This window comes from Mus musculus, chromosome 12, assembly GCF_000001635.26.
Source record: "Mus musculus strain C57BL/6J chromosome 12, GRCm38.p6 C57BL/6J".
NCBI classification, from domain to species: domain Eukaryota; kingdom Metazoa; phylum Chordata; class Mammalia; order Rodentia; family Muridae; genus Mus; species Mus musculus.
This window is the reverse complement of record NC_000078.6, coordinates 80,413,032-80,437,266: the sequence shown is the minus strand read 5'-3', so window position 1 is coordinate 80,437,266 and position 24,235 is coordinate 80,413,032. Positions and strand designations below refer to the sequence as shown.

The 24,235-nt window shown below is 45.1% G+C and overlaps 1 protein-coding gene across 2 annotated transcripts in view; it reads left to right on the top strand.

Annotated features, from left to right (window-relative positions):
* Positions 1-665: 665 nt before the first annotated feature.
* The window catches only part of Dcaf5 (DDB1 and CUL4 associated factor 5), a 100,754-nt gene continuing 77,184 nt past the window's right edge, over positions 666-24,235 (top strand). Inside the window, exon 1 of one of the 2 annotated variants that reach the window (NM_001364324.1) lies at positions 666-903. Coding sequence is in view for 1 of the 2 variants with exons in the window: in NM_177267.5 (NP_796241.3) it covers positions 869-1,082 (214 nt within the window). In the remaining variant the exon portion in view is untranslated. Of the gene's footprint in view, positions 1,083-24,235 lie in introns of both variants that reach the window. The other variant, NM_177267.5, reaches the window with a different exon arrangement.

Genomic DNA, 24,235 nt, shown 5'->3' with positions numbered 1-24,235 from the left:
TTGAAGAATGCAAAAAGCATACGCTCTACTATATGGCTACTATATCAGCTCAATTCTCTTTTCACCTCTCCGCAACCCCCTAAACCCAAGTGTCCTATCAGCTTGAATAATTCTGCCTTTTTTTTTAAACCGATAGGCTGGGGGTGGTGGTGGGGGTGGTGGTGAGTGTCAATTAGAAAACTGAATTGGAGAATAGAAGGGTGTATCAACATTTTTGGAAAGGGCAGGTGCACCGATAAAACCCCACAGACAACCTCCTTCCAGACGTCCAGTCCAATCGTGGGTTCCCTCACTTGAACAGGGAACTGGGCGCCCCAGGAGGCAGCGAGCAGCGCTGGGCGAGCCGCTGTCCCTCCAGGGAAGGAGGGTGAGCCCGCAGGCCGGCTGCCACTCTGATTGTTACGCGTGTCCAACTTCAGAGTGCGGCGTGCCGGGGGTGCCCCGTCGCCGCCATCCTGAGCCAACCGTGGTTCGGCGCGGTCAGCGGCCGCTGCAAGCCGCCGCCCGCCATCTCCGGGCAGCCGTCCGCGGGGGAGGGGCAGCTGGCGCCCGCGTTCTCCGGCCCGGCGGCCGGCGGAAGAGCCCCGCACCGCGGAAGCGCGACCGCAGCTGGGGATCAGCTGCTGGAGGCGGCAGGGAGGCGGAGCCTAGGGGGGAAGGGGAGGGAGGGACGCGACCGTGAGGAAGCCGCGAACGCCGCCGACCGACCGTCTGCACACCTCGCTCCGTCTGCCATGGCTGGTTAAAGAAGCCTCCGGCTCGCTGCGCGCGGGGAGGGACGGGACGGGAGGGGAGCGGCGGCCCGGCGTGCGGCCGAGGGAGGGGCGGCGGCGCGAGCTGCAGCGGCGGTGGCGGCGGCGGTTCCAGCATGAAGAGGAGAGCTGGCCTGGGGGGCAGCATGAGGTCAGTGGTGGGCTTCTTGTCCCAGCGGGGCTTGCATGGGGACCCCCTGCTCACTCAGGACTTTCAGAGGAGACGCCTGCGGGGCTGCAGAAACCTCTACAAGAAGGACCTTCTCGGCCACTTCGGCTGTGTCAATGCCATTGAATTCTCCAACAATGGAGGCCAGTGGCTGGTCTCAGGTAAATCAACCCCCTTCCTTCCCCTCCCCGCGCCTCCCGCTCCCCTTCCAGCTGCCCCTTCCCCTTCCCCGCCACCCTCCTGCTGCCCTGCGTCCCCACCCCCGCCCTTCTCAACCCCTCTCCAGCGGTGGGAAGATTTGGTGTGAAATTAATACCATTGCAGGGGGAGGGAGGAAGGGAGGGGGGAGGGAAGGAAGAAGGGGAAGGAGAGGAGGATGTCTTCTATATATATAAAAAAAGACCTAAAATGGTTGACAGGTCTTTAATGTGCTTTATCCCAAGTGCAAAGTGGTCCCTCCAGATGCCTGCCCCACCAGTGTGGGTCGGGGAGGGGGACGAGGTTACGGTTTGACTAAGTTGGTTGGCAAACTCTTCCTCTGCGTAGTTTAAAAGGTGCGGGGGGCACTGGGGGGAGGGCTGGCCGGGGGGGGGGGGGAGACCAAGGCTCGCCAAAGGCCAGGCGAAGCTCGAGCCCCAGTCCTCGGTGTCATGGAGAAAAGGGGCCTCGGAGCCGGAGGCCGGCGGTGACAGAGCCGGACACCGTGGGGCCAGCGGGGTCGGGCGGGTGGTGACGGGTAGCAGAGAGGCGTCCCCTCCCCCTGGCTCTCTCAGGGCCCAATCCCATCTCCCAGCACGCAGTGGTAGCCTCTTCAGCGTCTTGTTTTTATTATGGTTCCGAGAGTGGCGAGGGCTCTAGCGACCTAGGGACACCAACCAGCCTGAACTTGGATGCGCTGTTCGGGAGGCAGGGCTTCAGGAGGACCCCCCGGGAGACCTACTGGCGGGAGGCGGGCTCCAGGACCCCCTTCACCCGCGCGGCTCCTGTTGCAGGGCTGCTCGCCTCCTCCCCCACCCGGTTCAGCTGGGCCTACTTGCCTCCAGGGTCTCCCCGCTGGGGTGGGGGAAAGTGGTGCAATCGAGGCCGGGGCTCCGGCCGGGCGGTGTAGGCCTTGCTCTCTCGGGGCTCCTAGCGACAGGCAGCTGAATCGATAGCCTATTGCTCCGGGGGGGGAGGCCGGACCCGAGCGGCGGCGGCGACGGTGGCAGCGGCGGCGCCTGCGTACGCCGCGGCAGGGTCGCTGGCTGCCCCCGCTCCTCCCCTGGGGTCGCGGCCCCGGGTGTGGGCGGGTGGGGCTGGGCTCTTGCCCGAGAAGGGGCGGCTCCCTGAAACCCGGCTGCGCTGTGAAGGGCCTAGACCAGATCGGGCGTTCCCGCTCGCCTCCTTCCTCGACCCTTTTTCCTATACTGGGAGGGTTGGGCGGGGGGGGGGGGGGGGGCAGCCCTGGACGTGGCGCTTAACTTCATCCAGGTGGATACCTGAATGGCTTTCTAATTTGCGTCAGTGGGCAGCTTTCCAGAAACTTCGGCGGTTATGGCAAAGCATCTGTCTTCGCAAGTATCAGGCGGAAGTGCCACCATGAGTATGGTCCAGTTTGTGGGTAGCAGAGATAAGAGGTCTGTGATTATTTCATGATAGACCGGAGATTTCTCTAGAACTGACCCCATCTTTTCACACCAGATTATTTTCCCCTTGCTTAAAGTTTGGACCCTAGATGACACCCCCTGACCCCAAGAAACCTGATATACTACTTCAAGGCAGGCCCTACATTAAAAAGCTTTTCTCCCACACACCATGGTGTAGAATTTTACCTAACAAAATTCAAGTGCAAAAATGGAGAGAAAGAACGCTTCTTTGAAGGCTGTCTCTGTGTTTGTAATACAACTCTCTCCTGAGATTAATGTATTAACCAATGAGCGGCTCTCCCAAACAGTCACTTTACCTAAGGAATGAGGGACTGTGAGGATACTCTTATAACGAACTAATTAATCATTACTAATCACACATTGGCCCAGCTTAACACATTTTAGACTTAAACTTGAAATATAATGCAAATACCATAAAGTTCTCCCATTTAAAGTTAAGGCATTTTACTCTTTTTCATTGTGTGTGTGTTTTTTTTGTTTTTTGTTTTTTTTGTTTTTGTTTTGTTTTGTTTTGTTTTTTGAGACAAGGTTTCTCTGTGTAGTTCTACTGGCCTTGATCTGCCTGCCTTTCTCTGCTGGGATGAAAGGTGTGCTCCCACACCACCCTGTACATTTTTCACTTACTCTTAGTCAGAAGGCAGAGAAGCAGAGGAGTAAGAAGAGTTAATACATTTTTAAAAGCCAGGGTTAGGGGCCTAGAGGTTAGGGTCAGGGGGTTAGGGGTCAGGGGTCAGGGGGGTTAGGGGGTTAGGGTTAGGCTCACTGAGATTGTGTATACTCCCAGCATTCTTCTGTACTCTTTCTCTTAGGATCTTTTGGTTTTGTTTTGGGGCAGGGTCTTGCTCTATAACTGGTGCCTCTATATCTTGGTTGAGCCCCATTATCTCTAGTGTTGGCCAGTTTCTTTCTTTTTAATTTCTGTTTGAGAATGAGTCTGTTGTAATTCAGGCAGGCCTGAGCTCAATATTCCACCCAGGATGACCTTGAACTGCTCACCCTGCTATCTCTACCTACCAAGTGGTGAGCTTATATTGCTTTATTTCTTTTTCCTATTAGGAGACAGGATCTCACCTTCTTCTCCCAGGCTGTTGTGGAACTCACACTGAGGTTCTGCCTGGCCCCAGGGGCCTCAGCCTCCAGAGTGCTGGGATTGTAGCTGTGAGTCATGCAGGCAGGATCTTCAGTGTGTGCTGTAGGAAAGGACTGGGCGCATGGCTCAGGCTCTCTGGTTCAGGTGGTCACTTCCTTCTCTAGTCCCGAGTTATCCATCTCCATCAGTCAGTACTTCCTGGGTTCCAGCCCACCTGCCCTCCCCCATCACACCTCCCAGCCCAGTTCGTTCTTCCTGTCTTGTTTTTGTTTTCATTTTCATTTCGGTCTACTCCTGTCCCAGCTCTTAGTCCTTCCTGCCAGCAGGCAGCTCTATTGGCCCATCCGGTTGGACTCAGATATTATTTATTCCCAGAACACAAGTTTTTGTTAAAAGCAATTCACCTTGTATTGTAAGTACAGCTTGTGTTAACGATACATTCTGCTTGCTTTTGACAAGGAAGCCCCCTTGGGGATTCATAATACTCCATAACTTGTTAAAGCTAATTAAAAAATGTTTTCCCTTGAGAAGTCCTTCAGTGATCTTTCCAAGTTTAACAGTATTTGAAGTGTCATATTTGCATGCTTTTTTCCTTTGGTTTATTGAGACAGGGTCTCATAGCCCAGGTTAGTATGGAACTCGGTGTGTAGCTGAGGTTGGCCAATGAACTCCTTGATCCTCCAGATGCTGGGATTACAGGTGTGAGAGCCCCTCCCCTTTGTCTTTTGTTTTCTTACTGGGCACTGTCCCTTATTAACAGTTATCACCTGAGGGGTAATCAAACCAGTGTGAGACTGATTGGCGCATCTATCCCCAGTAAGGAGGGGTATCAGATTCTGGGATAGTATTTTTCTGCATTTTGTTGTATCTTGATCAGGATTGGTGAAAGCCCTTAGAGAGACAAGATACCCTTGACAGACTGTCTCTAGGTAGTTGTTTACATTTACTAATAGTTGGGCAGGCCCGCTTTTTTGTAACTAATACACAGGATTTGGTAGGATTAATTGAGGCCTAGGACAAGCATATTTCTGTGGCCTATAAAGGGTTACTGTTTAAGGATACATCGCTTTCCTGTCAGCTAGTCTGTCTGACAGAGGACAGTGAGGGACAGCAAGGGAGAGGATGTTTGATACTTTAAGTTAGTTGGCACTTCATTTTTTATTTTTTAAGTTTTTATTTATTTGTCTTATGTGTATGTTTGGTTTGTGTGCATGTATGTCTGTCCCGTGTCTATGTCTGGTGCCTTTGGAGCTCCTTGGGACTGAGTTACTGATGGTTGTGAGCTGTCACATGGTACTGGGAATTGAACCCAGGTCTCCTGGAAGAACAGGCAGTACTCTTAACTGCTGAGACATCTCTCTAGTTTTATTTGATACTTTCAAGTTGTGAAAACTGGCCATGGTGACACACATTTGAAGTTTCATCTACTTGGGAGGTTAGAGCAGGATAAAGTGGTCAATGTGAGTAATTTAGCAAGAGCCTTACTTAAAAAGGAAAAAAAAATGCTTAGTTGTATGTACACATACATGTTAGAGCGATTGGCCTAGTTTCCAGGGCTCTCTGTTCAGTTCTCCCAGTTTGGGATATACACACATTCTCCTTGAACTTCTGGTCCTCTTGCCTCCACTTCCCCAGTGACAGGATTATAGGTGTGTGCTTCAACCATGAATGGTTTTAAGGAATATTAAAATATTTTCACCAAAGAAGTTACTTTTATTATTATTTTGATTGACCAGAAAGCAGTATCACTGTAGTGCCATGCAAACAGTGTAGTATTGTGGCACTACATGTAGTTAAGATCATTGCTAGGCCACTCGAGCCTGTGACTGCACATCACTGAGCCTCTTGGGTGCTGTTTTTCCTGGTCTGTACAGTGGGAATTTCAGGCCTACCTGAGGGGTTATTGTGAGATTTATGTAGGGTGCTGCACAGAATCATAATAAAAACCTGTTTGCTTTCTTAACTTTTTCCCTCATAGTTGCCTAATACTGTTGTAACAGACCTCTGCAAATTGGGCAGACCGTATAGTTTTGTGACTTTTTTTGTTGCCATGCTAGGGATTGAACTCAAGTTCTGGGCACTCTAGGCAAGTGCTCTACCCTAAGCCTTTAGTGGTTTTTTTTGGTTTGTTTGTTTATTTGTTTTATTTTTTTGATACAGGGTCTCACAATGTAGCTTTGGCTGGCCTTGAACTCATTGTATAGATCAGGCTGACCTTGGACTCACAAAGATCAACCACCCTCTGCCTCCCAAGTGCTGGTAAAGGTTTTTATCACCATGCCCAGCAGCCTAACCTTAAACTCTGGATCCTTCTGCCTTGAGGCCAAAATGCTGGGATTACTCATGTAGCTAGTTTTATGACTTTGTGACACAAAAGGTTAGCACTACATATCCATAGGGAACACCTAGATTTAACCTGTTAGCTATGTGTGTACACTCTGGTGTAGGGGACACCCTGGATTTAACCTGTTAGCTATGTGGGTACACTCTGGTGTAGGGGACACCCTGGATTTAACCTGTTAGCTATGTGTGTACACTCTGGTGTAGGGGACACCCTGGATTTAACCTGTTAGCTATGTGGGTACACTCTGGTGTAGGGACACCCTGGATTTAACCTGTTAGCTATGTGGGTATGCTCTGATGTAGCTTATTCCCTTGCAGTTGTGGAGCCTGAACAGTGGAAAACACCTGGGATAGGGTGACATATGCTTTGAAGTTAGAAGTCTTAGCTGTAGTCATAGATTGTATAGATTTAGGTAAACTGCTTCAGGTAATAGATTGTCCTAAGTACAAGACAGGGTGGTAATGAATGGTCAGTGAAGTTGCTGTTCATGACAGTGCTGAGGCTAGGAATGTAGTTCAGTTGACAGAGGGCTTGCATAGCAGGCACAAAGCCCTGAGCCCTGGCATTAGCACCACATAAACATGGCACAGGGCAAAGCTGGCAGGAGAGTTTATGCCTGTGATCCTAGAACTCGAGAAACAGAGGCAGGGGGTTCAGAAATCCAAGGCCATCAACGGCTACGCAGTGAAATTGAGTCCAGTCTAGGTTCATGTTTCCAAAGAAAAAAAGCAAACCTATAAAAGAGCACTGAATAGGGAAAAGGGAAAACTGACGAGGTAGTGAAATTGTACATACTGGAACTGGGAATGGAGTTCAGTGGTAAAGCACTTGCCTAGCAGGCTCGAGACCCAAAGTTCAGGCTCCACAACTGCAAGGGAATAAGCTACACCAGAGTGTACCCACATAGCTAACAGGTTAAATCCAGGGTGTCCCCTATAGATATGTAGTGCTAACCTTATTAATAGCATTAGGATTGCTTGCAAGAAACACTCATCACTTGAATGATAATGCAATATGTATTTAAATTTAAATATTTTATAAATATACACACATAGTATATACATATACATATTTATAAAGAAGCTTATCAAAAGCATTAACTAGACTTTGAAAAGAAGCTTTACGCAGCTGGAGAAATGGCTCAATAGCTAAAAGCACTGGTTGCTCTTTCAGAAAACCCGGGTTCAGTTCCTAGCAGCCACATGGCTACTTAGAATCCATAACCCTTTGGGTGATTGTGAGTACCCTCCAAGTTGAACATCTTTGAGATGTGTGGAAAACCAATCAGAAATAGTTCTGTAGATATCGGACATGGATTTATAAATTACCTTCTTATATCGTATTTTATGTGTATGGATGTTTTGTTGCATGTATGTGTTTGCACTACTTATGCCTGGTGCCCAGAGGCCAGAAGAGGGTGTCAGATCTCCTGAACTGAAGTTACTGAGAGCCCCTCTGAGATGCTGGGAAATAAACACAGATCCTCTGTAAGATCAGCCAGTGTTCTTAACTGCTGAGCCACCTCTCCAGCATCTCTTATATTTTATAAGTGTAAAGGTTTGTGTAAATAGAATCTTTGCAGTTGGAAAAAGGGGTTTCTGTTCTTTAGTAATGAGAGTTTGCTGTAATATTATTTCCCCCTCATTGAGGTTGCGGGCATTGGATTCTGTAGAGCTAGTGAATTAATGGCCCATATAAAGTTTTTTGTTGTTGTTGTTGTTGTTGTTTTGGTTTTTCGAGACAGGGTTTCTCTGTATAGCCCTGGCTGTCCTGGAACTCACTTTGTAGACCAGGCTGGCCTCGAATTTAGAAATCCACCTGCCTCTGCCTCCCAAGTGCTGGGATTAAAGGTGTGTGCCACCACGCCCAGCTAAAGTTTTTATTTCATTGAAATTATTATATCATTCTGGTGCTTATGACTAAATGTTAAGGAAAGTACTTTCGGAAGTTTTTCAGGTAGCAGCTATGCTGTTCCAAAGAAGAATTGTGAACAGGGAGAGACATTTAGTTGTTTGGTCATATTTTATAAAGGGAGACAGCTGTTTAGACTATAACATTTACATGGACCTCAACCATCACTGTGGTAGGGATCCACAGTTATGGAGAGAGACTGAGATTCTCCACTCTTGCTAACGTAGTTGCTTTGACAAGTCATTCATCCTGTGTCTTTTCTCATCCAGGTAGTAAGGTTGGCGTATCTCCCGGGCTTGGGATGGAGACTGATGAGTTGACACAGTGGCTTAGTCCTGCCTCTTGTCTAGAGGTCCTACTGCTGCTACAGTTGCTGTTTCATTTGAACCTTACAAATGGACAGAAATAAAGACCTGCTCAAGTAGTGACAAGCTCTCTAGATGGGTTACTTTGCCAGTGTAACTCTTCTGTAGTTTCACCATCCTAAGCATAGTTGTTTGTGTTAAACTGATGGTGTCCCATAAGGGGAGATTTTACAGAGTAGAGTTGGGCAGTCTCTCCTGCTGAGTCTCCAGTGTGAAGCTGAGCTATGCATCTTACTTTGGAGGTCTTTGTTTTTTTCCTAGAATATTGGTCAAGAAGAGGAATTTGTTTTTCATTCTTAAGATTGGTTTTATGAAGTCCGGGTAGGCTTTGAATTCATTTTGTAGCTGAGAATGACCTTGAATTGATGGCCCTCCCCTTACCTCCTGTCAAAAACTGTCACGTAGCTTTCTTTATTCTGAATTCTCATTCAAGTCTTTATCTAAATTCTAGTTGTACCACTTGGCTTTGCTTCTTATTTTGACCTCTGAGGATAGTCTTTCTTACTGTTAGATAAATTGACTGTGTGTGATGGCTTAGTAAAATACTTTATCTTTTTTTTTTTTTTTTTCGAGACAAGGTTTCTCTGTGTAGCCCTGGCTGTCCTGGAACTCACTCTGTAGACCAGGCTGGCCTTGAACTCAGAAATCTGCCTGCCTCTGCCTCCCAAGTGCTGGGATTAAAGGCATGTGCCACCACTGCCTGGCAGTAAAAATACTTTTAGTTACTTTGTGTGCATGCATGCATGCGCTCCCCTATAGGCATGATGCCTGAGTGTGGGGCCTGGAATGGTTGTCAAATGAGAAGGGAATTTTTGTGGAGTTGATTTTCTCCTTCCACTCTGTATGGTTCCCAGGGATAGAATTCAGGTCTCCAGGCTTGTGCAGTAAGTATGTTTACCTATAGAAGTAATTTTTTTGGGAGGTGGGTGATTCTGCTCCAATCTTTCCTGTTTAGCTCTCTAGTAAACAACACAAAGACATCAGAATTTATTAACAAGCTACAATCCTAAACTGGGAAGATTCTGAGACTATTATAACCCGGCTAGGCTATTAATAACCAGGTAAATGCTGCATTCCTTGCCAGCTGAGCTGTGCTGTTTCCTGTGTGTCCTCATTGTGAGCTGCTTTTGGCCATGCACTCATGGTTCATCCTGCCTCATGCCAACCTCTTCTTTCCTCTACCTTTTTCCTTCTCTTTGTGGTCCTATCTGAGATCCCGTGTTTGATCTCAAGTCCTGCCTCTCTCTCCTGCCCTTGCCTAGGCTCTACCTTTTTGTCCAATCAGAGATTGTTGGAATGCGTTCTTTATAGCACATTGGTCAATACAATGCCCATGTCCAGATTGCAACCTGATCTTGGGGCACAGAACTCAGAATCTGAATACACAGCACACAAGACCACCCCCAACATATACCATCTCAATAGCTCATTTTATAATGGGCTGTGGGAAGAACAACTAAAATGTGGATGTTTGGCAGCTTTGGTTTAGTCTCCAAGTGCTGGTAGGTGGGTAGTGGCAGGTGATTGATTTAATCTTAGAATTGTTGAAAGATAAGCTTTATGGTGTTAATTTGTTCTTTGCAAAAAGTTTTGTAAAAGTGTAAGCAGTGATCTTACCTAGAAAAATGATAGCATAAACTGCCCAGAAGGTGTGGATGGAGTATCTGGTATAATTAGAAGACCTTACAGTTTCCTGCATTAGAAGAGTTGAGACTGGAAAGAATAATGGCCTTGTGATCTGGGAATGTTTACATTGCAACAGCTACTACCTTAATAACTCCTATGGATCCTTAATGTTTAGGTACTGAAAATGTTGTTTTCAGTGTCTAGCTCTATTATAATTCTGTTTTTTCTTTCAAATAAGGCGTTCACAATAGTTATCAGAATATGATAGTTATAAGAATCTTCCCATCCATTTGTTATTTTTGTTTGTTTTGAAAGAAAGTATTACTTTGTTGCCAGACTGATCTTGAACTCACAGATAACCAGCTGCCTCTGCCTTTTGAATCCTGGGACTAAAGCTTTGTGCATTAAGCAAAATTATTTATGAGGTTGGAGAGATGGGGTCAGTGGTTAAGAGCACTGGCTGCTTTTCTAGAGGACCCTAGTTTAATTCCCAGCACCCACTTGGCAGCTCACAACTGTTTGTAACTCCAGTTCCAGGGGATCTGGCACCCTCACACAGACTCACATGTAGATAAAACACCAATCAGTGCACATAAAAATAAATAAATGTAAAAGTTGTTCATTTGTGTGCATATGTGAATGTGGGCACTCAAGTGTCATGGTGTGCATGTGAAGGGCAGAAACAACTCTTGGAAGTCAGTTCTTTCCTGCCACTTTGGAGGATCTGAGGATTGAACTCAGTCATCAGGTTTCTGGGCAAGCATTTCTACTTTCTGGACCACTTTGCCCACCCTTTTTTGTTTTTTGTTTCATTTGTGTGTGTTTGTGTGTGTGTATACATGTGGGTACGTGTGCATGCGCGTGCATGTTGGAGATTGAAAACAGTCTCATGCATGCCAGGCAAGCATTCTTTCATAGAGTTCTATCTCCAGCTTCTAGTTATAATTTTTACAAATATTTGCTAAAGATAGGAAATTTGATTTTAAGAAAAAGTAAATTTAGGCTGGGTGGCAAGATGGCTCAGTGATTCAGAGCACTTGGTGCTCTTCCACTGGATCTTCCAGAGGACCAGAGTTCAGTTCCCAGCACCTACATCAGGTGTCTTCCAACTGCCTGTAACTCCAGCTCAAGGGGAGCCCTTCTGGCTTCTTCCAGCACCTGCACAAATATGGCATACAAATACACAAACACAATTAATTAAAGGAAAAATAATTCTTCCTACTTTGGATCACTATTGTTAATATCTGGATATTTTTACCTTTTTGGTATATATGTATACTTTTTTTTTAAGCCAGTGTCTCATGTAGCCCAGACTGGGTTCAGATTATGTTTGTAGCTGAGGCTGCCTTTATTTTTTATTTTTGTTTGTTTGTTTGTTTATTTATTTTGGTCTTTTGAGACAGGGTTTCTCTGTATAGGCCTGGCTGTCCTGGAACTCACTTTGTAGACCAGGCTAGCCTCGAACTCAGAAATCTACCTGCCTTTGCCTCCCAAGTGCTGGGAAGGCGTGCGCCACCATCGCCCGGCTTTTTTTTTTTTTTTTTTTTTTTTAATTTATTTATTTATTATACATAAGTACACTGTAGCCGTCTTCACCAGAAGAGGGCATCAAATCTCATTACAGGTGGTTGTGAGCCACCATGTGGTTGCTGGGAATTGAACTCAGGACCTCTGGAAGAGCAGACAGTGCTCTTAACCACTGAGCCATCTCTCTGGTCCTTGCCGCCACTTCTTGATCGCTGGATTTACTGGCATAGATCACCATGCCCAGATTTATGTATGTGAAATTGGAATGAGATCATCTCCACTATTTTGCAACATTTCTTAAAGTGAATATTTTCTTCACATGTTACTGACCATTCAGAAGAATATTTTTCTTTCAGCTTAGCAATGTTGCTGTCTTGGGACTGAATGTTTTTGTTATGGTGGGCTATCCTGTGCAAAGTAGTGGCCTCACTAGTTTTTACTCAGTATTCCTGTGGTAACTGTAGTTCCCATTTTGTAACAATCAAAAAATGTCTATAAAGATGCCCAGTGCTAGGGTGGGGTGGAGTGGGGAGGGAATGAGGGGTTGGGGTTTGGGGGGGGGTAACTTAGATTTTAAAAAGTTGCTGTAAAACGAAATTCTCAAAAACTTTGGGTCTCAAGACATTTTTACATTGAAATCATTAAAGATCTCAGGAAAACTACAGTTTGAGTTATCTTTATGATTTTATTGCACTAGAATTAAAATTAAAACTGAGAACGCTTAATCATTTAAAACAGTGAGTGAGAGAGAGAGAGAGACTGAGAGATTGATTTTCTATTTCTGTTTACTTATATTGGAGATAAGGTCTCTGTATGTAGCCCAGGCTAGTCTAAAACCTACTAATGATTCCTAAAAGCTGGCCTTGAACTCAAGGTCCTTCTATTTTAGCCTCTGGAGTGCTGAGATTATAGGTGTGTGCCTTGCCATTACTCGGTCTTAATCTTTTTGTTTTGTTTGATTTGTTTTTGTTTATTGAGACAGGGTTTCTTTGTATAGCTCTGATTGTCCTGGAACTTGCTCTGAGGACTAGGTTGACCTGAAACTCTGAGCTACCTCCAAGTGCTGGGATTAAAGGCATGTGCCATCACTGCCCAGCTAATTTATTATTTTTTTTTAAAAATTAGACTGTCATGTATCTTAAGCTGGCTTAGGAGGACCTTAAACTGTTCATCTCCTGCTTCTACATCCTGAGGCATTGCAGAGATGTGTCACTGTACCACAGTTATGCTGGGAATTCTACCCGGGCCTTCATGTATCCTAAGCAAGCACTAGACCAACCTAGCCACACTGCTAGCCTTTACATTTTTTCTTTAAATGTATGTGTCTGTCTGTTTGTTTGGGTGTGCAGAATGTTTGAGGACAGGTTGAAGGACTTGATTCTCCTCTTCCACTCTCAGGCTTAGCAGCAAGTACGTTTATCCACTGTTATTAGACGCGTTCTCACGACCGGCCAGGAAGAACACCACAGACCAGAATCTTCTGCGGCAAAGCTTTATTTCTTACATCTTCAGGAGCCAGGGTGCAGGAAGCAAGAGAGCAAGAAGCAAGAGAGAGAAAAAACGAAACCCCGTCCCTCTTAAGGAGCATTCTCCTTCGCCTCGGACGTGTCACTCCCTGATTGGCTGCAGCCCATCGGCCGAGTTGACGTCACGGGGAAGGCAGAGCACAAGTAGTCATAAGATACCCTTGGCACATGCGCAGATTATTTGTTTACCACTTAGAACACAGCTGTCAGCGCCATCTTGTAACGGCGAATGTGGGGGCGGCTCCCAACATCTCCCCCTTTTTCTTTTAATAAGAGCAAATAGGCCACCCATATTAATGAGAGTGGAGATAGAGGTCAAATCCCCAGTGTGTAGGTAAAGGAGCCATGTACAGGATTAGCTCTTAGGCTTACAGGCTTTTACCCAGAGCAACCCTGACCTGCTCCCGTGTCGTTTTGCCTGGGGGAAGGGAACTAGGACACTGAACCTTCATGAAAGATGACATGTCTCCCTAGAATAGGCTCATATATGCCGCAGAGCCTTTCCATTGCAGTGCTTAGCCTTGCAACTCTCTCGGGCTGCTGAAGCACACTCACTCTATCCCGTGCAATGAGTCTAGCCTCATGGGATATAAGAGCTGAGTGGCCAGCGACCTATTGCCTAAGCATAGATATATCAGGGGAAGCTCCATGTTCTAGTCCTGCAAGCGCCTGGGCAATAACCACCTTGTCTCTCCTAGTTTAGGCCTTAAGCTTACAGACCAATCAAAGAAGCAACACTAATCCACAGCAAAGTGTATCTCCAAATAATATTAATCCCACCCATTTTTTAAAGAAAGAAAATGCTGAGGAGATCCAATTGGGTAATCCTTTGGTCAGCGACAGGTCCAAGCGCGTGGAGTTGACCTGAAGTCTCAATTCCCGAAGGATCTGTTCAAATTCAGCCATCCAATTCTGTAACATATACTGAAAAAGACTTTTTGACAAATTAGCTGTCCTAGTAAATTTAACATACTGAATGGAAATAACACACAATCCCGGAAACTTTTGTTCACATCCCTGCTGAGTTATTTGTCATAATACATCTAGTTGTATCTGGACAAGATCTATGAGTTGATTAACCAGCATGAGACCTCTCTGTATCTTGACATTAGCTGAGGCCTGTTCATCTATGACTGTAGTCACTGAGGCTGACAAAGTGTTAATGGTGTCAATCATCTGGACCTGTCCAGACAGAGCCAAGGCTGTCTGAATTAAGGCCAAACCCAGTTCCTAGTTAGTGGTAAAAAAGCAGGAGAATACTTGAGCATTATACATCACCGTCATTGGGAGTGGAAATGTCGACATTATCCCCCAACGCTGCTCTCTCTTTATTATTGACGCCCTGGACATCACCAAGACGAGGGACATTAGTATTCCCTTGGTCAGTCTGGATTTTTCGGGTGAGTCTTTCTGGTACCCAAAATGGGTTGTCTTCATTCTGTGGGAAAACACAGATAGCTCCCCTGGATCTTATCAAGATAGGATCCGGGCCATACCATTTATTATCAAGGACATTTTTCCATTTAACCATCTCATTGGGCCTATCTGGCTCTGAACAATGACGTTCAGCCGCAGTATGGCCATGAACATCAATATTTAAAAAATTGAGTGTAAAGAGTGCCAAAGACACCGACACTCTTGGTGCTCGGGGTACAGTCTCCTCAAAAGTTCCCCTCTTCTGTTTTATAAGATAGGCTTTGAGGGTGCGATGCGCACGCTCAACAATACCCTGTCCTTGAGGGTTGTATGGAAGTCCAGTCAGGTGGGTTACGTCCATCTGACGGCAGAACTGCTGGAATTTTTGAGACGTATAAGCTGGTCCATTATCAGTCTTAAGGAGTCTGGGTTTCCCCCAAGCACTCCATGCCTCAAGACAATGTTGAATCACATGTGAGGCTTTTTCTCCAGTTAACGGAGAGGCAAACATGATGCCAGAACATGTGTCAATGGACACATGGAGATATTGAAGTTTTCCAAAGGAAGAAACATGTGTAACATCCATTTGCCAGACCTGTAGAGGTCGAATACCGCGTGGGTTAATTCCCACATGAGGAACTGGCAAGAACTCACAGCAGCTTTGACATTGAGTAACAATGTCACGGGCTTCTTTTCTTGTCAAGGAGAAACGACTGCGTAATGTTTCAGCCGTCACATGAAAATTGTTATGAAAATTTCTAGCAGCCTCTACCGGGGATGATAGGGCAGCAGCCACCACTTTAGTGGCCTTATCTGCCAAATCATTTCCCAGAGCCATGGGGCCAGGTAGGCCTGAATGGGCTCTAACATGAGTAATATAAACAGGAGATCTTCTAGATAACAAAACTAATTGTATCTGCTGAAAAATATTGGCAACTCTACTGGAAGGCTTAATCACTCCAGCCACTTCTAAAAGATTTACTGCATTTACCACATAACAGGAATCTGACACAATATTAAGGGGTTCTAAAAAGGTTTTTAAAACTTCTAAGACCACTAAACATTCTACCACTTGAGGTGAATTTTCATTATATTGTTTGGATACCACTTTACCATTAGCCACATAGGCACCTATGCCAGTTTTTGATCCATCAGTATATACCACAATCCCATTTTTAAGTGGGTTTCTTACTGTTATTTGTGGAAACACAACAGATTGATTTTGGGCAAACTGTAAGATTGGATGTTTTGGATAATGGTTATCTATTTTTCCTGAAAAGGAGGTAACTAAAACTGCCCAATCATTAGATGCGGCTGCCAAGGTTTGAACCTGTGCAGCAGTATAAGGTACAATTAAAAGATATGGACTTTGCCCAAAGTGGGTGATTGCTGCTTTTAGGCCTTTAAGGGCAAGCTGTGCAATTGCATCAGGATACCAATCTATTATTTTAGCTGGGGATACGTTTGGATGGATCCACAACAATGGCCCATTCTGCCACAAAACTGCAGTTGGCAATTGTGCTGTCTTAAAGACACACAAACTGAAAGGCTGCGAATCCTCAATACGTTGTAATTGTGCATTCTGTAAGGCCTTTTCTACCTTTTGTAAGGCCTGGTTAGCAGCTAGAGTAAGAGCCCTAGGGGAGGAGATATGAGGATCTCCTTCTAAAATACTAAACAAAGGCCTTAACTCAGCGGAAGGAATCTTTAAAAAAGGTCTGAGCCAATTAATATCTCCCAACAGCTTTTGAAAATCATTTAAGGTATGGAGGTGATCTCTTCTTATCTCTACCTTTTGGGGCACAATCTTATCTGGGGACACCACAGAGCCCAAGAATTGTCCTGTATCAGAAATTTGGACCTTTTCTGTGGCTATCTGTAAACCCCACTGACTTAAAGTTTTAAGTAGAAAAGGATATGCCTTTTGTAGCATGGTAAGGTCTTTATGGCACAGGAGGATGTCATCCATGTAAAGGAGCAAAATTAAAGAGGGGAATTGTTCCCTCACTGGCAAAAGAGCTTCTTGTACATAAAGTTGACACATAGTAGGACTATTGGACATTCCCTGTGGTAAGACCTTCCATTGATACCTCTTATCAGGTTCCATGTGATTAATAGAGGGGATGGTAAAGGCAAATCTGGGCCTATCCCTTGGACACAAAGGTATAGAAAAGAAACAATCTTTAATATCTATAATAATTAAATTCCAGCCACGTGGTAAGGCGGAAAGTACAGGGAGACCCCTCTGTACTGGGCCAAATAAGTTCATTTGCTCATTAATGGCTCTGAGGTCATGGAGCAGTCTCCACTTTCCTGACTTTTTCTTAATTACAAAAATTGGAGTATTCCAAGGTGAGGTAGAGGGTTCAATATGGCCTAGTTTTAATTGTTCCTCTACCAGTTGAATCACAGCTTCTAGTTTTTCAGAGGATAGGTGCCATTGAGGAACCCACACTGGGTCCCCTGTTTTCCATGGTATGGGTCGTGCTGCCCCAATGGCCGCTAAGGAAAACCCAGACCCTGTCTGTCTTGGTTTCCATTAGGTGAGATGGGCTCTATCCTTCCCTGTTCTTGATGTCCTAACCCTTTTCCTTCTTTATAACCCATCTTTGCCATGATATTTTTTGCTTTAGCTGAATACCCTCCCGATGGGGCGTTTTCATTGGACAAAATAAGGCCCAAATGCTGCATAATATCCCTTCCCCAGAGGTTAACCGGGAGTGGGAGCACATAAGGTATGAATTTCCCTTGCTGTCCTTCAGAGGATTCCCACGTCAAGGCAACGGAGCTTATAGTGGGACATGATTGATAACCTAGGCCCTGTAATGAATGAGATGACTCTGTGGTGGGCCATGCTTTGGGCCACCAATGTGTAGAAATTATACTTTTATCTGCTCCGGTATCAAGGATGCCTTCAAACTCTTTTCCATTAATCTTAAGGCGGAGCTTAGGTCTATCATTTAAAGATACAACCAAATAGGCAGAATCATTTCCTGAGGAGCCCATTTTCTTTATCTCAGGTCCTGCAGATTTCTCCCTGGTATTATCAGGGAGGAGCAGCAGCTGAGCTATCCTATCTCCTTTACTAATAGAAAAAACGCCCTTAGGGCTTGAGCACAGGACCTGTATTTCAGGGGAATGTTGACAATCCATAACTCCAGGGTGGACTACTAAGCCCTGCAAGGTGAGTGAACCTCGGCCGAGAATAAGGCCCATGGTTCCCGGGGGCAAGGATGGTATAGGCTCCACCGGCACCGGCTGAATACTCATTTGAGGCATTAATAGGAAGTCGGAGGCGGCACGCAGGTCCACCCTTGTGGGTCTTCCTGGGTCGCCTCTCTGACTGCTTCCTGGGTCCTGACAAACCGGTTCCCATATCTTTGAGGGCCCTGGGACCGAGGGCCCGATGACCCGTTTTTTGGCACATCAGTTGATTGACTATCAGGTGGGGGAAGAATTCTGCCCTTTATATCCCTCACAGAGCGACACTGGTCAGCTCTATGATAACCCTTGCCACACTTAGAGCAAAGAGTGAGAGTCCCTCCCTGTTTATCTGGAGCTCTGCAATCTTTCTTAAAATGCCCAGGCTTTCCGCAATTAAAACATGTCCTCTGATCATTTCCGCTCATGGAGCGGTTCTGAGATTGGAGGATGGCGGCCGCTAAGCCTGCATTGGTGAGAGGTCCCCCAAGCTCTCGACAGACCCTGAGCCAGTCTTGTAAGCCTTTGTTCTTTCTTGGGGCTATGGCCGCTCGGCACTCCTTTGTGGCTTGCTCGTAGATTAGCTGTTCTATGAGAGGCGCAGCTTGCTCTGACTCTCCAAAAATACGCTCTGCTGCCTCTGTCATTCTGGCCACAAAATCTGAGAAGGATTCCTGAGGTCCCTGGATTATCTTTGTTAACTGCCCAGTGGTTTCACCTGCTCGAGAGAGCGCCTTCCAGGCCCTAATAGCCGTGGAAGAAATCTGGGCATAAGCTCCCCAATGGTAGTTTGTCTGATCAGCAGAATAAGCTCCCTGACCCGTTAACAAGTCAAAAGTCCAATCTCTCTGCTCTGGAGTCAAAGCAGCTGCGTTTGCTCGGGCCTGCGCTTGTGCAGCTTCGTGCCAAAGCGCTCTCCATTCCATATATTTGCCCATACTAGGGAGAGCGGCTTTTACAACCGTTTGCCAGTCGGCAGGAGTTAGTGCCATGCCAGCGAGCCTGTCTAACTGCACCAAGGTAAAATTAGCATTGGTTCCGTATTTACGAACCGACTCGGCAATTTCCTTAATTTGTAAGTATTCTACCGGAGCGTGGACACGCCCACCCTCGGCTCCTTCAAAGACCGGAAATGCCTGTTGTATTTTCCTTTGTTCCTCTCTGGGAATGAATGAGTCTGCGCACTGCCTCTCTGCGCATTGCTGACGCACTACGCAGGGCGGGGACTCCGCATAGGGCGGACCTTGAAGCCGACTGCCCTGAGGCCAATCAGCAAACTGGCCTTCGCCAGCCGCTTTTGGCTTTTTTCTTGACCAATTAGCTGGCTGGTAATGGGCTGCTTCTTCCTCCCAGTCTGTTTCCTCAGAGGAGGATTCTTCACCTGCTTCAGAGCTACTAAGAGCTGGCTTCCTGAGCTCATCTAGTGACGAGTATCTCCTAGAGACCTCCGCTAATTGATCTTTCTTCTTTTCCCTTTTTCCTCTTTTTCTTCTAATCTCTCTCCAGGTATTCCTACCTAACCTTAACTTTTCCTCGGGTTCAAGACCCTTGGAAAGGCCTGTATACTTATTTTGTGTACCATATTTTCTCTTTGCTCCTACTCTCTCTCCCCGCTTTACTTCTGATAGCTTGTCCTGAATTTCCTCTAGAATTTTCAGCCCTATCTTAATCACTTGATAACATGTGAAAAGGAACAAAAGGGCTCCTAACACCAGAAAAAATTCAAGGCCAAATATACCTTGTAAAGCCATTTCCCACTTTACTTCTGATAGACTGTCCTGAATTTCGTTAGAAAGTTCAAGGCCAGGCGTACCTTGTAAAGCTATTCCCCACTTTACTTCTGATAGACTGTCTTGAATTTCGTTAGAAAGTTCAAGGCCAGGCGTACCTCGTAAAGCTATACTTACTGGTATCCACCGTTCCCCAGCTGAAAAGTTCTGAATTCATGTAGTTGAATCCTTCTTAACAGTCTGCTTTACGGGAACCTTTATTACCGCGACCCGCAGTTCTGGTTCTGGAATGAGGGATCTTCCTTGCGCCAGTCCCGAGTTTTTTCTCGTCCCGGAATTCGGCACCAATTGTTATTAGACGCGTTCTCACGACCGGCCAGGAAGAACACCACAGACCAGAATCTTCTGCGGCAAAGCTTTATTTCTTACATCTTCAGGAGCCAGGGTGCAGGAAGCAAGAGAGCAAGAAGCAAGAGAGAGAAAAAACGAAACCCCGTCCCTCTTAAGGAGCATTCTCCTTCGCCTCGGACGTGTCACTCCCTGATTGGCTGCAGCCCATCGGCCGAGTTGACGTCACGGGGAAGGCAGAGCACAAGTAGTCATAAGATACCCTTGGCACATGCGCAGATTATTTGTTTACCACTTAGAACACAGCTGTCAGCGCCATCTTGTAACGGCGAATGTGGGGGCGGCTCCCAACAATCCACTAAGCCATTTAACTGACACCTTAAACTAAAACATTTAAATCACTTTATTAGTATCATCACAAATATCAGATATTTTCAAACAATAACAAGTATTTTAGTTCACTGTGGCAAATACAAGTTTTTGGAATATCTTTTCACTTGAAAAATTGAATTTTATTGTTGGTTATGGATAGTTGCTAGTTATTTTCCTTGAGATCTCAGGCTTATCTTGTTCATTTTGAAAAAATAATACCAAATCCCTATCTTGTTAATTTGAAAAAAAAATATTGCCAAGTTCCTGAGTCTTAAACCATAGTTTGTTTGTTTCGGTTAAAAAAAAAAGTGGTAGAAATGAAAGACATCCAGGTTAGCATATGATGTGGAATTTGCTGTTGTTCTATGTGCTTGTGTTTTATTAAGAACTTTGAGTTTTATCATACAGAGTATTTAGGCTATGTCTTGTGGTTGAAATTTGATTTTGTTATTTCATCAAGGACAGGTTAAATGAAGATGGTATTTTTTTTATTTTTGTTTGTTTTACTACAAGTGATTAGGAGTTAGATTAAACTAATGAGGGGCTGGAGAGATGGCTCTGGTCAAGAGCATTTGTTGTTCTTGCAGAGGACCAGGTTTGGTTCCTAGCAGCCACCTGCTGACTGACTACAATCCATAACTCTAGCTCCAAGCAATCTGACATCTTCTAGCCTCTGAAAGGCACCAACACACACACATGGTGCACAAACATATAATAGGCAAAAGACTCATATACATAAAATTAAATAAATAAGCATAAAACATTATAAAGAATACACTGATGACCAGTAAGATTTATATCGTTGCTCTAACCAGTACTAAGCTATCAGTGATTTAGCCATCATTACCTTTGGACTATCAATACAATTTAAAAAGAAAATTGGCTGGTGAGGTGGCTAAGTGGCTAAAAGGGCTTGCAGTGAAAGCCTGATATCCTTAGTTTGATTCCTGGAATTGATTAGAGAAAACCCAAATCCTAAAGGCTGTCCTCTGACCTTGTGGTGGTTTGAATGAGAATGGCTCTCATAGGCTCATATCTCTGAATGTTTGGTTCCTAGTTGATGGACTGTTTAGGAAGGATTAGGAGGTGTGGCCTTGTTGGAAGAAATGTACCAATGGGAGTGGTCTTTGAGGTTTCAAAAGATGATGCTTTCAGCTACTGTTCTAGTGCCACATACTTGCCTGCCTCCGTGCTCTCTGCCATGGTGGTCTTACCCTCTGAAACTGTAAGCCAGCTCCAGGTTAAATGCTTTCTTTTATAAGTTGCCTTGGTCATGGTGTCTGTTCACAGCAATAGAAGAGTGACTAAGACAAAGTTGATTGTAGGGAGTGGTACTGATGCTGGGGCGGCCTGACTGTACTGCTTGTTGGTGGAATGTAGACTTTGTCTTAGAAAAGTGATTGAATGCAGTAGTTCTGAGAGCAATGTGGAGTGTGAAGCCCAACTCACAATTTCATGGTGAAATGATATTAGCAGCTGGGCTAAAGAGCAATCTTATGATGATTTGACAAAGAATATGGCTGTTTTGTCCTGCCAGATGTTAAATTGAAGAGTTTTTGGACTAATGTCATTGGCAGAGGAGATTTCAAGACAGTCTAGTATGAGCTGTGTTATGTGGTTATTAGTAATCATTTTTATGTAGATATCTAACAAAAAAGCAGCAAGCCAGGCCCCCCAAAAAATCTAAATGTATAGTTTAGGAGGAAAAGGTCACCAGGAAATGTAATGGTGGAGCCTGAGCTGAAGGAGTTTAAAGAATGGCTAACTAAACAGGGATAAAAGGAGTGGTTCCCGGACCCCACCCAGCTAAGCTTCCTAGGTGTTAAATGCCTAAAGAATCTTTTAAAGGAAAGGAAAAATTTTCTACTAGGGAGAGCATCAACAAGTCAAATTTATGCAAATTAATTCCTCAAGTGGGCCAGATTCTATTCCATGTGTTGGCAGATTTGACCAAAGTGATTCTGGCTTTAAAGCCAAGCATACAGGAATAAAGGAGTTGTGGAATTTTCTCCACAGTTCAGGAAAGCTGCTGAGGCCAGGTGTGTGGGAGGGGTGTCCCAGCATAGAGGGCCCAGAGAGGCCCCAGAGTGAAGCTGTGAAGGTGAAGCCTACGTTTCACTGGATACCCCAAGAGCCATGAGATGCCAGAGCCTTGAGATACCTGCCAAGGAGATCTGAAGACAGGGTGTGGAACCAGCTCAAGAGAGAGAAGTATATGGCAGTCAAGAAAGCCGAAAGGAGGGGCTGGTAAGATGTCTCAGCAGGTAAGAGTACTGACTGCTCTTCCAAAAGTCCTGAGTACAAATCCCAGCAACCACATGGTGGCTCACAACCATCCGTAATGAGACCTAATGCCCTTTTCTGGCGTCTGAAGACAGCTACAGTGTACTTATTTGTAATAATAAATAAATCTTTGGGCCTGAGTGAGCAGGGACTGAGCAAGAGGGGCTGACCAGAGTAAGCGGAGTTTACTGGAGCCCAACAACCACATGAGGCTCACAACCATCTACAGCTATAGTGTCCTCATATACATAAATAAATAAATCTTAAAAAAGAAAAAAGCTGAAAGGAGTGGGAGATTTGAGGAACCATATAATAAGCCGTTTGACATTTGGCATGGACTTTCAGGATTTGGAGTTTGACCTGATGGGTTTCAGTCTTGCTTTGGTCCAGTATTTTCTACCTGCCCCCCTTTCCTTCTTTTTGGAATGGTAATGTATATTCTGTGCCACTGTATGTTGGAAGTATATAATTTGTTTTTTGATTTTTTTACCTCAGGGGTTGCAGTTAAGAGTTTGCCTTGATGCACAGGGGAGGCAGAGGCAGGTAGATCTCTGTGAGTTTGAGGCTGGCCTGGTCTACAGAGAGAGTTCCAGGACAGACAGGTCTACACAGAGAAACCCTGTTTTACAAAACAAGCAAACAAACAAATACCACTACCACCACAACAAAATCAACAACAATAACAAGAGTTTGCCTTGCATCTCAGAAGAGACTTAGGATTTTTAAACAGTCTTGAGACTGAACGATTTATGGAATTTTGGAGTTAGACTGAGTGTGTTTTATATTATAGTATGGCTAGTAGGTCTGTGGTATCCAGGGAATGGCCCACATAGGCTCATGTATTTGTATGTTTGGTTCCCAGTTGGTGGCCTATTTAGGAAGGATTAGAAAGTTGGGCCTTGTTGGAGGAGGTGTCTTTGGGAAGTGGGCTTCGGGTCTCCCTGTCTCGGGTTTGAAAATCAGATGCCAGCTTTCAGCTACTGCTCCAGAGCCATACCTTCTGCTCGTTTCCACCTTTCCCACCATTGATGGTCAAGGACCCACCTCTGAAACTACTCATGTCACCACTTAATCACTTTTCTTTTCTAAGATGCCTTGGTTATGGTCTCTTGACAGTAGTAGAAGAGTATATTAAGAGTTACTAAGACAGCCCTCTACGCTATCTCTGGATGCCTACTCACACAATTTTTGTAAAAGCAAATAAAAATTTGTCAGGCTTATTGAAGCATTCTTATAATCCCAGCTATTTGATAGGACAAGGCAGGAAGATTTCTAAGACCAGTTATCTTAGTGAGACCCTGTCAAGTACAAAGGGGTAGTGCGTTTAGCCTTGTGGTGAGTGTGTGTCTGACATCTTCAGTCCCTGGGTTCAGCCCTTAGTTCACTCTAAGGGAAAAAGAAGCATTGTTCTAGCTTTGCAGACTTTCTGAAGTCCACCCCAACACGCTTTGAGACCAGATGTCCTAAAGCCCTTTACAACAACATGCTGTTAAACATCTATGTTAAATGTAATCAACTTTTAGCCGGGCGTGGTGGCGCACGCCTTTGATCCCAGCACTCGGAGAGGGGCAGAGGCAGTGGGATTTCTGAGTTCGAGGTCAGCCTGGTCTACAAAGTGAGTTCCAGGGCTATACAGAGAAACCCTGTCTCGAAAAACCAAAAACAACAACAACAAAAAAGAAAATGTAATCAACTTTTGTTATACTTAATTTTTGCTTTCTTTGTACACCTTGTAGCTAGATCATCTTGGAAATTAATTTTTTCTTTAGAATAAATCTTAAAAATAATTTTGAACCAATGAATGTGAGTAATTTTTGTATTTTAAAAATATTTTTGTAGGTTGGTTAAGGTGGTGTGTGTGTATGTATATATACATGTATGCCGTACGTGTAATCCTAGCCCTTGACAGATGGAGGCAGAGGGCTTAGG